Source organism: Homalodisca vitripennis, chromosome X, assembly GCF_021130785.1.
Source record: "Homalodisca vitripennis isolate AUS2020 chromosome X, UT_GWSS_2.1, whole genome shotgun sequence".
NCBI classification, from domain to species: domain Eukaryota; kingdom Metazoa; phylum Arthropoda; class Insecta; order Hemiptera; family Cicadellidae; genus Homalodisca; species Homalodisca vitripennis.
This window is the reverse complement of record NC_060215.1, coordinates 80,746,541-80,761,269: the sequence shown is the minus strand read 5'-3', so window position 1 is coordinate 80,761,269 and position 14,729 is coordinate 80,746,541. Positions and strand designations below refer to the sequence as shown.

Sequence of the window (14,729 nt, the reverse complement as noted above, 5' to 3'; positions counted from 1 at the left end):
CATGAAAGTAAGCGGTAGTCAATGGAATGGAGGCACACTTCATCCCTAGCAAAGGAAGGCGAAACAGATCTTGACACCTTTGAAAACTGATATGTACAGTGTTCTGAAACTGGAAAGGCATCTTATTCATTGATTTCTTACTGCGTGGTCAAACAATCAGAGCACATTTTTATTGCGAGACACTTAGGAAATTGCGCCGTGCAATACAGAATAAGTGCCGAGGATTGCTGTCCAAAGGTGTTGCTTTTCTTCTCGACAACGCACGACCACACAATGCAAATGTGACGAAACACCTTCTACAAGGATTAGGCTAGGATTGTTTGACCATCCTCGGTATAGCCCTGACCTCGCTCTTAGCGACTTTAATCTGTTCTTACATCTCAAATCGTTCATTGGCGGTCAACACTTCAACAATGACGAGGAGCTGACATAAAATGTTTCCAACTGGTTGAAAACACAGGCGGCTAACTTCTATGAAGCAGGTATATAACAACTTGTGCCACGCTATGACAAATGCCTGCAAAAGTTTGCGGTTATGTGGAAAAGTAGTTGAAGAGTTGTAGAATTTTGTGCAATAAACCGTTTTTCTGTATCTGTATACACTTGAATTGTATTCCCAAACGGAACTTACTTTCTGGACCTACCTCGTAATTATGAATAATGGTAAACATAATTATAATAACAAAAATAACGATTCATGAACAATGTTTTAAGCTTGAGCACTAGAAGCTGATGGTACACTCGCCCTAAGGCTAAAAGTAGTCTACCGTTAAACTTTCCACCTGCAACCCCTCAGCAAATGAATCAATAATTTAAGTATGAAACACAACAGGATTTGTGGACGCAGGTATTCCATTCCTTGAAACATGTATACTGTCGAAGATTGGATTTTTGATGTTAAAATTAAACTTATTAAGGACAGACCTTTCGAAGATTTTTACATAACAGACAGTATTGATATATGTCCAATACTTTTTGTCACAAGTAGAACATTTCTTCTGAATAGGAACGGACTTTGAGGACGTTCAGGAAACACCTTCAGATAGAGATTTGTTAAACAAATTGGTAAGGGCTAAAACAAGGAGCACAATGTTTCACAACAGCTGGAGCAACTGAATCAGGTCCAGGACTCTTGTTGGTATTAAGAGTGAGTAGAGCTATCTTGGTATATTTCTTATACAACCTCGTACTATATCTGTTTCCTCAAAACAATATGTAGAAAAGAAAAGAAATGAAATGGATAAAGTTACAATAGTAATCAAGTAACTGAATTATTTTCAATACAATAATAATCATTAGAATGAGTAGTCAAACGTAACTTTACAGAACACTACGATATATGCGATCATGGAAGTGGTGTTTAATAATATTTATCTTTGATTTAACAAATCTCTTTCTCTATGAAGTAAGAACATATGGTTACTGGACGGCTGCTGTGCAAGTAAAAGTTAGGTAGGCCTAAGCCAATATTTAGTCTTCGGTGAGATTCACTAATGGAAATATGGCGGTGTGTTTGTATTTTATAATGGATCGTTACCGGGTGTTGTTGTTATGGTAAATCTTTAAGTGTGCCTTTGGATTAATTTTAGGCGTTTTGCCTATAGGTGAGTCATTATATTTCGATCTTAGTCTTATTATGTATGACAATTGATGCCAATCGATAGACTGACAAGTGCATTCCCAACAGGGTTGTTATTCAATTTAAAAGTATTGAATGACCTGTGTTACTATGTGCCAATATATATGTAGGGTTAATATTTTAGCCTTACATTTTGACTATAAGTGATAATGCAGCTCTAACAAATTGCTCTCATGACATTTTCTCAAGCACTGTATAGTGTGTTGATGGTGGTACCCCTAAACAAGATTTGGACCCTACTAAACCATTAGCCTCTTAACCCTTGGGTTAAAAGAACTTACCATAATTAAGTTTAAATGACAACATTTGTTTCACCCATTTCCAGGTATAGTGTTCTATCTCAGTATGTAAACTTGTGTAAACTACTTTTGGAAATATGGAATCAGGTGAGACGTATTTGATTCTGTATTTTCATTATTGAAGGGAGCTATTGAATTGGGGCTTCAGTACAATAAGTGCCACCGTGACAACCGAATCTTCGATATTCATGATTATTGAATCACTGATATCCTTGAGTAATGAATCCCCTACATAACTACTGAAACCAAATTACGTTATAGGTATTTCAATTTACAGTATAGTTGGACTGATTTTATTCCTTAAAAAAGTAATAATTTAATTATGAATAAAACACTATCTAGGCTATGTATATTTATAAAATGTAAGAAACAAAACAGTGTAATATTTAGCTACCTATGTACTATTTTGAAGGATCAACTGTACAACACGTTATGACATAAATAACACATGTATGTCCATTGTCATTGTTTTGTGACCATTAGAGATGTGCAGTTTATAACGTATTAGTGTCAGTAACGGGGTTATAACCTATTACCAGCATAAAGTGTTACCAGTAACACCCTGCTATTTCAGTAACAGCTTGGTTGAATGATTTGGCGTTCTCATCACATCTTTCGGTAATTATCATATTAACCGCCGGGGCGGAAAAATACGAGTTTTGCGTTCTTAACTTATTGGAATCGTCCTATATAAAAAAAAGTATAAGGTTTGATGGGGTGGAAATGAGAAATAACGAAGTTCTAGAAAATAAAAAATTAAATAACTTTCCAGTAATATCTCCATGTTCTACATCCACGTCTAGCGTCACGTGACCTTTTGTGGCCAATGATTGAACCTCGTGATGACGTCATCGGTTGCGCCGCCATCTTTGCAAACGTAAATGAGAAATTACAGAAATGAGCAGAATTTTGATCAAAATTAATAATGTTTTTCTTAATTTCGAGAAAAAAATTAATTACGAGTGCCTCCGGCCATCAGCGCGGGCTTCGGCAGCACCTTCGGTGCTGCCCCGCGCTGATGTCAATAAAAGAAAAACATCCCTCGAGATAGTACCTATCAGTAAAATATAAAATTCTAGAGGGGCTGATCAAAAATATAAATTGAAATGTAATGCAAAGGCAATTATGTAAAGTTTAAAAACTAAATAAATCATTAAAAACTCAAATATATAGATGGATATTAACAGAGAACACTTACCATTAGTGTGTTGGCGGATATAGCTAAACAGCAGCAACAAAAAAGTGGTCTATCACAACGAAACGACACAGTCTCCCGGTTTAAAAACACCACTCGACCGCACGACGAACAAATACACTCATTTTTAAAAATGCCCTGTTCTATTAAAAAAGAGATAATTTCGTTTCGGTTAAAACGTAAGCTCTTTACGTGCCCTACGAAACACTCCGACACACACAATTCACTAGGGTTGGTTGAACTAGTGGATGGTTGATTCATCATTGTAAACTCACTCACTCAATCCGACCTACTGAACACGATATCTTGTGTAGAACTGACCTATGCCCCGGACAACTCAGATAACAGGTATGCTATCAGGCTGCTATCAGTCCCGGCCGCAGATAATATTCAAGTAAACAGATTATCCAGACACAGCACACAAACTGAACATTAAAACATTAGAAACTTTACCACTTATATCAATATACCCCCTAAAATCATGTTATTTGTCATTTGCACCCCATAGTACTATATATATTTTTTGTTCAGGAGGGTGAGCAGAATACGTTGGTAACGTCAAATTCGTGATTTGCCGCCCCGGCGTTTAATCTTACTGGTACCCATCTTTCTAGTATTAGGTTACTCAGTAAACTGTAACAGTTGAGGCTATTTCTTGCAAGCAATGAGGCTAGGAATGGGATATTACGGTTTGAAATATCATTACGCAATATAAGGTTTAGATTAGGTTATCATAAATATGTTACTAGGTCTAGTAGTACCTAATTATAACCTTTATAAGCACTCACATAATCTGAGCTTGAATTTGTCCTAAGAGATGTTTCTCTCTCTTCGCCAGAAGCACGGGATGATGCTGAACACACCCCTAAAGCTAAACGAGTTGTAATTAATAAGCAATATTAATGAAAGCGGATCAAGAACAAAGCCTTGAGTTACTGCTGTTATTATACAACAGAGGTTGCTCATTGACTATATACAGATTCATCAACAAAATAAATTTCTTAACTATCTGGCCCTTAGCCTATACGTGCTGCAGTACAGTATAATAAGTGACCAACCACTACGATCGAATTATTTATCAATTAGAAATATTTAAACTATTAAATATAAAAAGATTTTACTTATAGATATTCATTATTAATAATTACCAGTTTTTTTATTTTACAGAATAACAATACTGTGTAACACAATCTTAGATGCCTGTAACGTAATTCGGTTGGACATTATAGTTCAAAATTAATTCAAACAAAGTTAAATCATGTATATGTTATTTGAGTAATTTCCGCTAGAGATGGAAAATACTTTTATTTTTCAATAATCATAATCTGTTACCAAAATAACGTGGTCAGGTATTACATTCCAGTAACCTGCTACCAGCTGATCCACTTTCGGTAGTAGCATCATGCTATGTGATATGAGCTTACATTTAGGTACTATCTCGAGGGATTTTTTGTTTTCTTGCCAGAAGTGCAGGGTGGTGACGAAGCCCGTACCGAATGCTAGGGAATTTTCGATTGGTACTTTCCAACTTCAGATGACGTCCAAGATCGTTCAACTTCCCCGACCTTAGATCACGTTTGATAATCTGGCAGGGATGTAAAAAACTTTGTACGACAGTGTGTATCAAACACTGTATATAAATGTGACTGTATTTTTTTTAACTTTGAACTTTATTTGACTAAACTTACAAATATATAGTATTTTTCTACACATTATCGTACTCTTGAAATCAATCTTTTTCTATCATATTGGAGGCTATTTATTTGGTATAAAAGATGAAAGTCACTAGGTGGCAAATCTGGGCTATAGGGGATAGATGTGTCAGTGTTTCATATACTAATGTACAACCATTTATCGTCTTGTGGGGTTAGCTGCATGAGGCGTGACGTTATCGAGTAAAAGAATGATATTTCTGGCCGATTGCTGCTTCCTTTTCTTTTTATATGATAATTTTTATGATTCTAGTAAACTTCACCATAATATTGTATATTGATCATGAAGAAATTCATTGTATTAAGCACCTTACCAGTAAAAAACATTTTTCCCATTACCTTCCAGCATACAGCTGTGGCATTGCATTCATAACTGCCCTCTCACTGCTCTTTATCCACTCCATACTTGCCTTTTTAGTATCAGGTGTACCAAGTTTCATCACAGGCAATAAGCGATTCACAAAGGTCTCCTTGTTGGAATAGAACTGTTGTGAAATTTCGAATCGATGTCGCTTGTGATTCTCTGATACAGATATGTAACCTATTCAGCGGATACTTTGTAATAGTCCAAGTCTTCTGTTTTATCGGCCGGTCATTCCCATTTAGCTAATATTGAGTTCCTTAAAAATTTAAAAGAGGCTCACCAATTTCCCTTAATGAGCTTTTGGACTGCTTCAATGTTGATGTAAGTTACACTAGTCTTTTGGCGAGGATAATGACTCTCGTTCTCAAACTTTTCACCCTTCAGATAATTATAAATTGTGTAAAGCAAGGATTTTGTAAACTATCTAATTCAAATAAATTATTATGGTTTGAATTCAAAGCAATGTCATGTGCAAAAAAGGTAGCAAGAAGAGTTCGGGCAATTAAGGTTGTTGGGCAGGTAATTGATATAAATTATAAATAAAAGAGGTCCCAAAACTGATCCCTGTCGAACACCGTTTCTTACAAAGGACTGAGTAGAGAATATTCCATTAAAACATACAGATTGTTTCCTATCTTCGAAGTAAGATGATAAAAATCTACATGTAATTTTGTTAAATCCATGAAACTTCAGCTTAGAAACCAAAATGCCCTGGATTTACCGTATCACAAGCTTTTATCAAATCATAAAATGTAGATTTTAAACTTCATTGAAACTCTCATGTACCTTAGCATTTTTGTTTTTCTATTTTATTTAGCCTATATAAATAAGGTCTATTATACATATATTTTCCCAATTCTTTAAGTTGCCAACAAGTTTTTCACCTGATGTTCCATAGTTGTTTCACACCAAAATTGGTGAAGATATTATTAGTTTCATAGTCCTTAGGTTTTCAAACACTCCAATAATTGAAATTGACAAATTGTACCTTTAAATTATGTTGTAACTCGGTTGTCCTACCCAATAAATTATCAACAGATTGGTATCGTATTGGAAGAGAAAGAAAACTTATTTAGGTTTTTGTACTGATTCAGAGAAATCTAGGTCAGGGAGAAGGGGCTGATGCAGTGGCAGTGGGTCAGCATGTAGTGACCTTTAATTGAAGGAGGAGACACAGGTGATTCACTGTAGAGAAATTACATGATCATGAACAGTGAAATGCAGACTTTACAGGGTACCAATACTCCAAACCCATCTCACATTGTGTTGAAATGTGTTTAAACTTATTTGCTCCTTCAGTACTCTACAGAAAAAATTATTTTATATCAATAGCACACCTATTTAATGCATTAATTTATTTACTGTAAATTCATTATCTTGTTTGTCTTTACGCCAATTCAGCATTGGTGTCTAGTGTCATCACTTATAGCTTATGATAGTGGCTCAAAATACTAGGAGTCTTATCTCATAATACCAAGAAATTTAAGATTCAGTTAATTTAAATTATATTCAAAAATGTAATAAAAAGTGACTTACCACCCAATGGTACATTTGTAGATTAAGTAGATTATATACACTTAATCTGTGTATGACATTTAGATAACATTTAACACAATGTTAACCTCCTGAATCAAAATTTCAACAAAAATATATTCACCAGAATGCAAATATAGGTACATTTATGTATAACCAAAGCAAAGTTATAAAATGTGATTAATTATAATTATAACTTCAGGATGCTTCACATGCCTTGTAAAATATTCTGATTGTCAAACGTATATCATCCTATAATTATATATTTTTTAATATTAAAAAATAATCTTCTGTATGATACACTCTGCAGGTTCTGTGTATGTGTACTCTTGCCAAAATTGTGTGAATCCTTTTATTTAACTTAACTCTATATAAATAAAGGTTTAAAATGGAACTATTCTGTTAAAAATTTGATTCACATTTGATCCAACAAGCACTACTTATTAATTACAATTGTTTTTCTGATGTAAACTATTTATTAATAGAAATTTACAATGATAATAAAGTTAGTTTTACGAGCCTAAAGAACATTATTGGAATTCAGTGTGACTTCTGCAGTATAAAAGAGGATAGCTGTATGGTTCTGTCATATCGTTCACAAAATTAACATAAGATTCAGTTGTTATTTGCTCGTCTTAATGGACGATAAAGTTTTATATAAAGTTATTTAAAACCAGCTAGAAAATTCTAAGGAAAGTTTGTATATAGTGTATGGTGGTGTGTAAACTCAGAACTTAAGATTTAACAATGTTTCAGACAGTAATGCACCAATAAAAAACATAACTTATGGATATGAATTACTGCTATTCATTTACAATTCACATCAATTATGTAAACTAAAGAGAATGTCAAAAAAATCCTCAATAAGTTTGTTTTAATTTATTAATAGCCTAATATATTTTCTTATTTTATTTCTGAGTTATTTGTTATAAATATTATAACATATTTTCTTTTATTATATATGTTTCATACCGTATTTACTTAAGAAAACAAGTTGACAAGCCAATCATTGCCTTTAGTCCTAAAAGGACCTTTGTGCTTGTTCCCTTAGTAACAGAATATTCAGTATGGGTAAGGTTGGGGTTAGGGGCCGCCTCATGTCAAGATCCCATAAGGAAGGATAACAAGCACTATATCTTAGTTATGTCATCTTGGAAGAAGCAGAGGCTAGCTTTGTTCCAGCCTCTTCAGTAAAAGCAGACTGGGGACAGCACTAACTTAAGTCCAGGCTAGCAGCAGCCTTTATCACAAAGGTAGCTCCCACTCCAACAGTCTTCTGGAGTTTACGTAATATTTAGTCCTAATTATAGGGTAAAGGGGTGCAAGATGGATGCAAAATTAAGAGGTCTCGCCAGTGCCGCCGCATTTCCCTATAGGCCCACTAGGCCCAGGCCTAGGGCGTAAAATTTTAGGGGGCGCATAAATTTTAAAGTACACAAAAGAAAAAAGTTGCGGCGGCGGGTGGTGTTGGCGCTCGGCGGGGCGGGTGGCCAAGGTCGACTAGGTCCGGGGTGCGACGTTGACTCATTCATTGGTTCATTGCTTTTATTTATTCAAAACACTCCTATATATGTATATATATATATATATATATATATATATACATATATATATATATATATACATATATATACTATTGTAATTATCTTTCATCAAAATTACGTAATTAAGAATTTTTACTGGATTTCTACGTCAGTGTAATCAGAGTCCCCTGGGGGGGGGGGGGGGCGCTCTTTGGTATGTAGGCCTAGGAGCGCTGAATTTGTAAATGCGGCCCTGGGTCTCGCAGTAAAACTTTACAGCGGGTCATCCACGAGCCAAGGGCAGCCTTGCTTCTAGTTGAGGTTTATATTTCAAAATAGTATCAGACAAGATGCTAAAGTGAATTCTATTAGGAATTCCTGAGGTATATATTTAAAATAGATATATATTTAAAAAAGATTTTTTTATCTGAAAAGTTAGTATTTGTGTTACAATAAAGTAAACATGTTAATGGAAATAAAACAAGATCATTTTACACGCTTTGTTATTATTTATTTTGATTTATTAACATATAAACCCACTTTAGTAATGTATTAAACTATGAAGGTCATAAGTGTATAAAGAAACCATAATAAATCAGTAAATGTCCAAGTTACCGAAACATTTTCTTCTCTTTGAAGGTCAAAGTATCATAAGCTGACATTCAAACTGTGCAGTAAACCCAGACCTCGCTAGGTCTGTCAATATCCTGCCACCATTGTCAAGCATCGGGTAGGTCATGCTGACCTTTATTGAACTATAATAAGTGCTATAGTTTTCTTTGTTTTTTTAAATAAAAGAATTAATTTTTAAAATGCAACTATGGTCAGGATTTAAAAACATTATTAAACATAATATTTTTGATATAAATGAGTTTTGTTGTATATATACCAAAGTCGTAAACAACAAGCAGTTTAAGTTAGTTTGAAGGTATGGAGTAATATTTTGGGAAAATTCGGTGTTCAAGCCATTAAAACAAATATTAAAAACTCAAACATACTATATGTAATAATGTTTAAACCAAAAATAATCATATTTTTAAAAACCATAAGATTTCTACTTCACTATCACTCCACATTACCGAAACCATATTTGCTTTCAAAAGTAATAACTATTCTTTAATATGTTGACAGCAGCAGATGCCTTATGGTACAGAATCAGAATAATACTAGTTGTCTCATTCAGTACAGAGCTGCACAGAAAGTGTTAACTACATGTATAGCTGGACAGTCAATCTACAGTAGTTTAACACCTTGACTTACAGCGCAGAAACAGATTGATATTAGTTGTCTCACTCAGTACAGAGCTGCAATGAAAGTTTTAACTATGTTTTCTATAGCTAGATAGTCATTGTACAGTCGTTTAACATGTAGACTGTGCTGTACGCCTTACAGCGCAGAATCTTGTTGATACTAGTTATCTCTCTCAGTACAGAGCTGCAGTGAAGGTTTTAACGTGTTCGATTAACATATTTTTATATTGGTTTAAGTTAAAATTTTGACTATTTACGTGTTTACTTTAACCATGCTTAAAATGTTAATTCTATGTGAAAGTCTGATGAAAATTAAAATAATGAATAGATCTTACCAAAAATTCCTAAGACACTATCATGTTTTGGTTTAAAAATCACCACATTCAAAATAAATTTGTATTTTGTTTTAAACAGTTAACAAAACACTAAAATGTGTCACATGTGTATTGATAGCGTATCTTAAAAATGAGACATATGTCTCATAATTTTATTGCTAAAGTTAAGGTTGTTTAAGTGTTTTAAAGTTTACCATTGTTCATATGGGGCTAAAATCAAGATGGCCATCAATACGGCTGGCTCTTAAGTTTCCATAGCATAATTGGAGATGTTATGTAAGATGGCCATCAATATGACTGGCTCTTAAGTTTCCATAGCCTAATTGGAGTCATTATTTAAGATGGCCATCAATACGGCTGGCTCTCAAGTTTCAATAGCCTAAATGGAATCGTTATTTAATTATTTCACCAAAATTAAATTTTATTTTTATTATGAACTTATTAATCAGCATCTGTTTAAATCTATTTAATTCAAATGTCGATTTGTCAGTAATTTTCGATGCCTTTTGTTTGAGAAATTTCAGTACACATTATTTTAGGTTATTATTATAGTATAAAGAATAGAGAACCATCTGTGCATGTTATAAATAATAATTTGCAAGGTGAATATACATTTTTGTAGTACAAATAAACTTGGTTTTTTATAAAGTTGATATTGAAGTTTCCCTAATGAAACATATTGGTTGTTAGTAGAGCTAATTATGTTGTGGATTAAAATGGGAAAGTAACAAATTGTTAAAATGATGTTACATTTCTGCTCATGTTATATTCTTTCAGCTTGATGCAATGAAACTAACTGTCAGACATGTAAATAATAGTAAGCATCAACCTCAATTCTAAAACAGAATCTAGAATCAAGAGCATCAACCAACAAGATAAAAGAGACTGAAATGACCTAAAGGTCATTCAGACTCTTTAACATGTCTGGCTGACTGATAAAATTATTGATTACGTGTCCAACATTGGTTTAAAGTGTGTTAAGCTAAAAAATATTAACCGAGAAATGTGCTCTGAGAGCCTGAGAGCTTATTACAAAATTAAATTCTAGGATTATTCATATTCTCAAGGATAGTAAAAAAGACAAATGCAATCAATGAAATAAATGAACTCATAATATGAATATTCAAGTAATAAATGAAATTTTTACAATTTTAACCTTAGTTTTCCCTCTCCAAAGGTGATTGCATCTGGTTGGATCAGACAATCTAGGAGCCTTTTTTTGCAGTTTCATTTTCTAAACGATTTACATGCAGTCTTTTTACACTAATAGTTGTAATTTTTTAGCTTAGAGAAAGTTAAGAAGAACTGTTTATTCATTTAATAAAAACTGTTATTTATTACTAACTTATATTTATATTATAAAATTAAGAGATTTTTTGTTACAAAATAAATGGATATTTCATGTATGAGTTTATCTTTTCCCATTTGGCCATGGGAAGAGAGTGGGTGATTTATAATTCGTAATACTGTACCACTTATAGCTTACTTTAAGAAACACATTTTATATTCAAAATATCAACTGATATAAAATTTTATACTTCAATTAGAAAATCTTTAAGATTACCCATTTAGGTCTATAGATATTTTAACATTTTTAAGAGAATTTTTGTTCAGGCATGAAATGTGCTTTATTTATAAAATTGTACATGGTATAATAAGAATGGCATCAAATTTTATAAAACTTTTATAATTACTATATTTAATAACTTGAACATGGATGAAGACAGTCGCTCCAATCAAAATGTAATATTATATGTGTATACAAAATATTATATATAATAATAATATATATAATTATATATATATCAGCTCTTGCCATTTATACAAATTTAATTAATGTAATGTAATAATATATAGGGTGATTCAAAAAGAGCGCCGGTTTTTAATATATCAAATTAAGAGATTTATTTTAATGAAAATCTGAAATCAAATACATAAACATGTTCATCTAAACTTCCGATTTAATGTATGAAAAAAAAATGTCATGCATGTGCCCTCCTCTGGTACGCTGGCACGCAACAACTCTGCCCATGAAAATAGCCATGACTGCACGACAAGTTTCAACTTCAATTTGGCCGACAACTCGTCGAATTTTCTCATTCAACTTATTGATGGTTCGGGTTTATTGGCATAAACTAATGACTTTAGATAACCCCAAAGATGAAAGTCACAGGGTGTTAAGTCACAAGACCTTGGTGGCCATTGATGGTCGGAATTACGAGAAATGACACGATCTTGAAAACGGTCTCGGAGGAACACAATTGTTTCACGGGCAGCGTGGCAGGTGGCTCCGTCCTGCTGAAACCACAACTGGTCAATGTCTATGTTATCCAAATGAGGCCACAAAAACTCCCTAATCATCGTACGGTATCGGTCTCCATTCACTGTCACAGCTTGCCCTTCCTAAAAAATAAGGGCCGATGACGCCGCCCGACCAAAAGCCGCACCAAACTGTCACTTGTTGTGGATACATTTCCCTTTCGTTAATCATGCGAGGGTTTTCTGAACCCCAGATACGGCAGTTCTGTTCAATAACAAATTCAATTGGAAATGCGCTTCATCACTGAAGGTGATATTCATTGCGAAGTTTTCTTCCTCCTGCGAATTTCTCAATACCCAATCAACTTATTTTTTTGAAGATCAGGAAGGGCAAGCTGTGACAGTGAATGGAGACCGATACCGTACGATGATTAGGGAGTTTTTGTGGCCTCATTTGGATAACATAGACATTGACCAGTTGTGGTTTCAGCAGGACGGAGCCACCTGCCACGCTGCCTGTGAAACAATTGTGTTCCTCCGTGACCGCTTTCAAGATCGCGTCATTTCTCGTAATTCCGACCATCAATGGCCACCAAGGTCTTGTGACTTAACACCCTGTGACTTTCATCTTTGGGGTTATCTAAAGTCATTAGTTTATGCCAATAAACCCCGAACCATCAATAAGTTGAATGAGAAAATTCGACGAGTTGTCGGCCAAATTGAAGTTGAAACTTGTCGTGCAGTCATGGCTATTTTCATGGGCAGAGCTGTTGCGTGCCAGCGTACCAGAGGAGGGCACATGCATGACATTTTTTTTCATACATTAAATCGGAAGTTTAGATGAACATGTTTATGTATTTGATTTCAGATTTTCATTAAAATAAATCTCTTAATTTGATATATTAAAACCGGCGCTCTTTTTGAATCACCCTATATAATTATATATATTATATATAGAGCAAAAAAGTCCTATAAACATAGGTTGAGAAAAGTGCCGTTTAGTCGCTAGTTGCCATTTTGTATTTTTTAGAAAAAAATTAATATCTCTAGAACTATTTACGCCACAGAAAACAAATTGGACACAAGTTTGAATAAATAAGTGAAAAAGAAAAATAAATAATTGTGTTATTTTCTTTATTATTAACAAAATGGCTTCTGTTGGAAATTTTAAAAGTCAAAGCACAAAACAACTATAGTAGTTATAGAAACTTAACTAGACACCAATTATTTGAGTAAATTCATTACAATTCCAATGATACTTGTTTTAACATAATCCGTCAATGTATAAGCGATCACAACCACTTTAAAGGTACACTTGCACAAGCCGGGAGCAGCAAATATTTTGTCTTTTAATAGGCATCAGCTGTTTTACATAGGTTACAACAATTTTACAAGATACTAACTATTTTGAACTTTTTATACCAATTCCAATGGTATTTTTTCCAACGAAATCCGTCAACGTATAAGCGAGCGTGACCACTTTAAACATATGCTTGCACAAGCCGGGAGCGCCAAACTTGTCACAGTTGAGATGTATCAGTTGTAATGCATTTATTGTGGGCCGACAATAAAGATTCTTGATTCATGTTTGTTGATTCGTTTTTGTACTTGTTTTATATTTATCTATGTTACAAGAACAATATGTTTTTAGATATTATGTTGTAGCCTCATTAACAACCTTTATTTTTAAGAGAAACTTGCCTTGGAAATTGAAACTTTTTAAACTTTTTTTAGGAAATATTTAATCAGTATAATGAGAAGTATATATAATATTTGTTTGCTCTCTTAAATTTCTGTTGGTTGTAGATAATTAAATTATGTGTAGCTGCAGACCACCAAATTCATGCCAGATCAAACCCATACTATGTACAAATAGTATGTGAAAATGGAATGAAAAAGCTGATAGTATTGATGCTACTGTTAATATTATATGTTATTATCACTGATTGTGTGTTTTTGATTTTTGCTAGATGAAAGGTGATGACACTCCCAGTTTCAAGCTACGAAGAGTTGTTAAACCGCGTGCGCAGCCTCACGCAGGAGACACGACAACTTCAGCGTCAGCTTGACAGTCCTCTGCTTGACCACAATGACAACGGTATGTTACTTAAATTATACATAGTGATTCATTTACATGTGGTGAATTAAAATTTCTCTGATTTAAACATTAAACTAAGAAAATAATTCTCTTGCAGTAGAAAACAAATATACCATTCCGTTCATACCAGAGTTTACTATTTAAACCATTGGCATGCTATGATCAATTATATATCTGAAATCAGTTCAGATATGTCTACTTTTGATTCCACAGCTGAGTATCACATGATCGTGAATCATTAGAAATTGTGTGTTTGTAAAAATGTCATTTTGCTAGTTTACATCGATGTTATTTGTAACAGTACATGATGATGGCTGCTAGAGATTTTATATGTCAAAATGAAATTGATTTAAAGATACAATGGTCATTTCCCCATCAAGTACTAAGCATTATAGAAAGGGTACTAATAACTCAAATATGGCCAGACACTAAGAGGGAGTTTTAACTACCAGTTGGAAGGTTTTCGAGGATAGCAGTGCGCATGTGTACTATGTTGGTAGCTCTAATTTTGTAGTATCTACC

At 33.6% G+C, this 14,729-nt stretch overlaps 1 protein-coding gene across 1 annotated transcript in view; it reads left to right on the top strand.

The window, feature by feature from the left end:
- Positions 1 to 1,456: 1,456 nt before the first annotated feature.
- The window catches only part of LOC124369250 (adenomatous polyposis coli protein-like), a 182,286-nt gene continuing 169,013 nt past the window's right edge, over positions 1,457 to 14,729 (top strand). The window contains exons 1-2 of the mRNA XM_046827142.1: positions 1,457 to 1,604; positions 14,080 to 14,207. Coding sequence (XP_046683098.1) covers positions 14,090 to 14,207 — 118 coding nt within the window. The 5' untranslated portion in view covers positions 1,457 to 1,604; positions 14,080 to 14,089. The remainder of the gene's footprint in view (positions 1,605 to 14,079; positions 14,208 to 14,729) is intronic.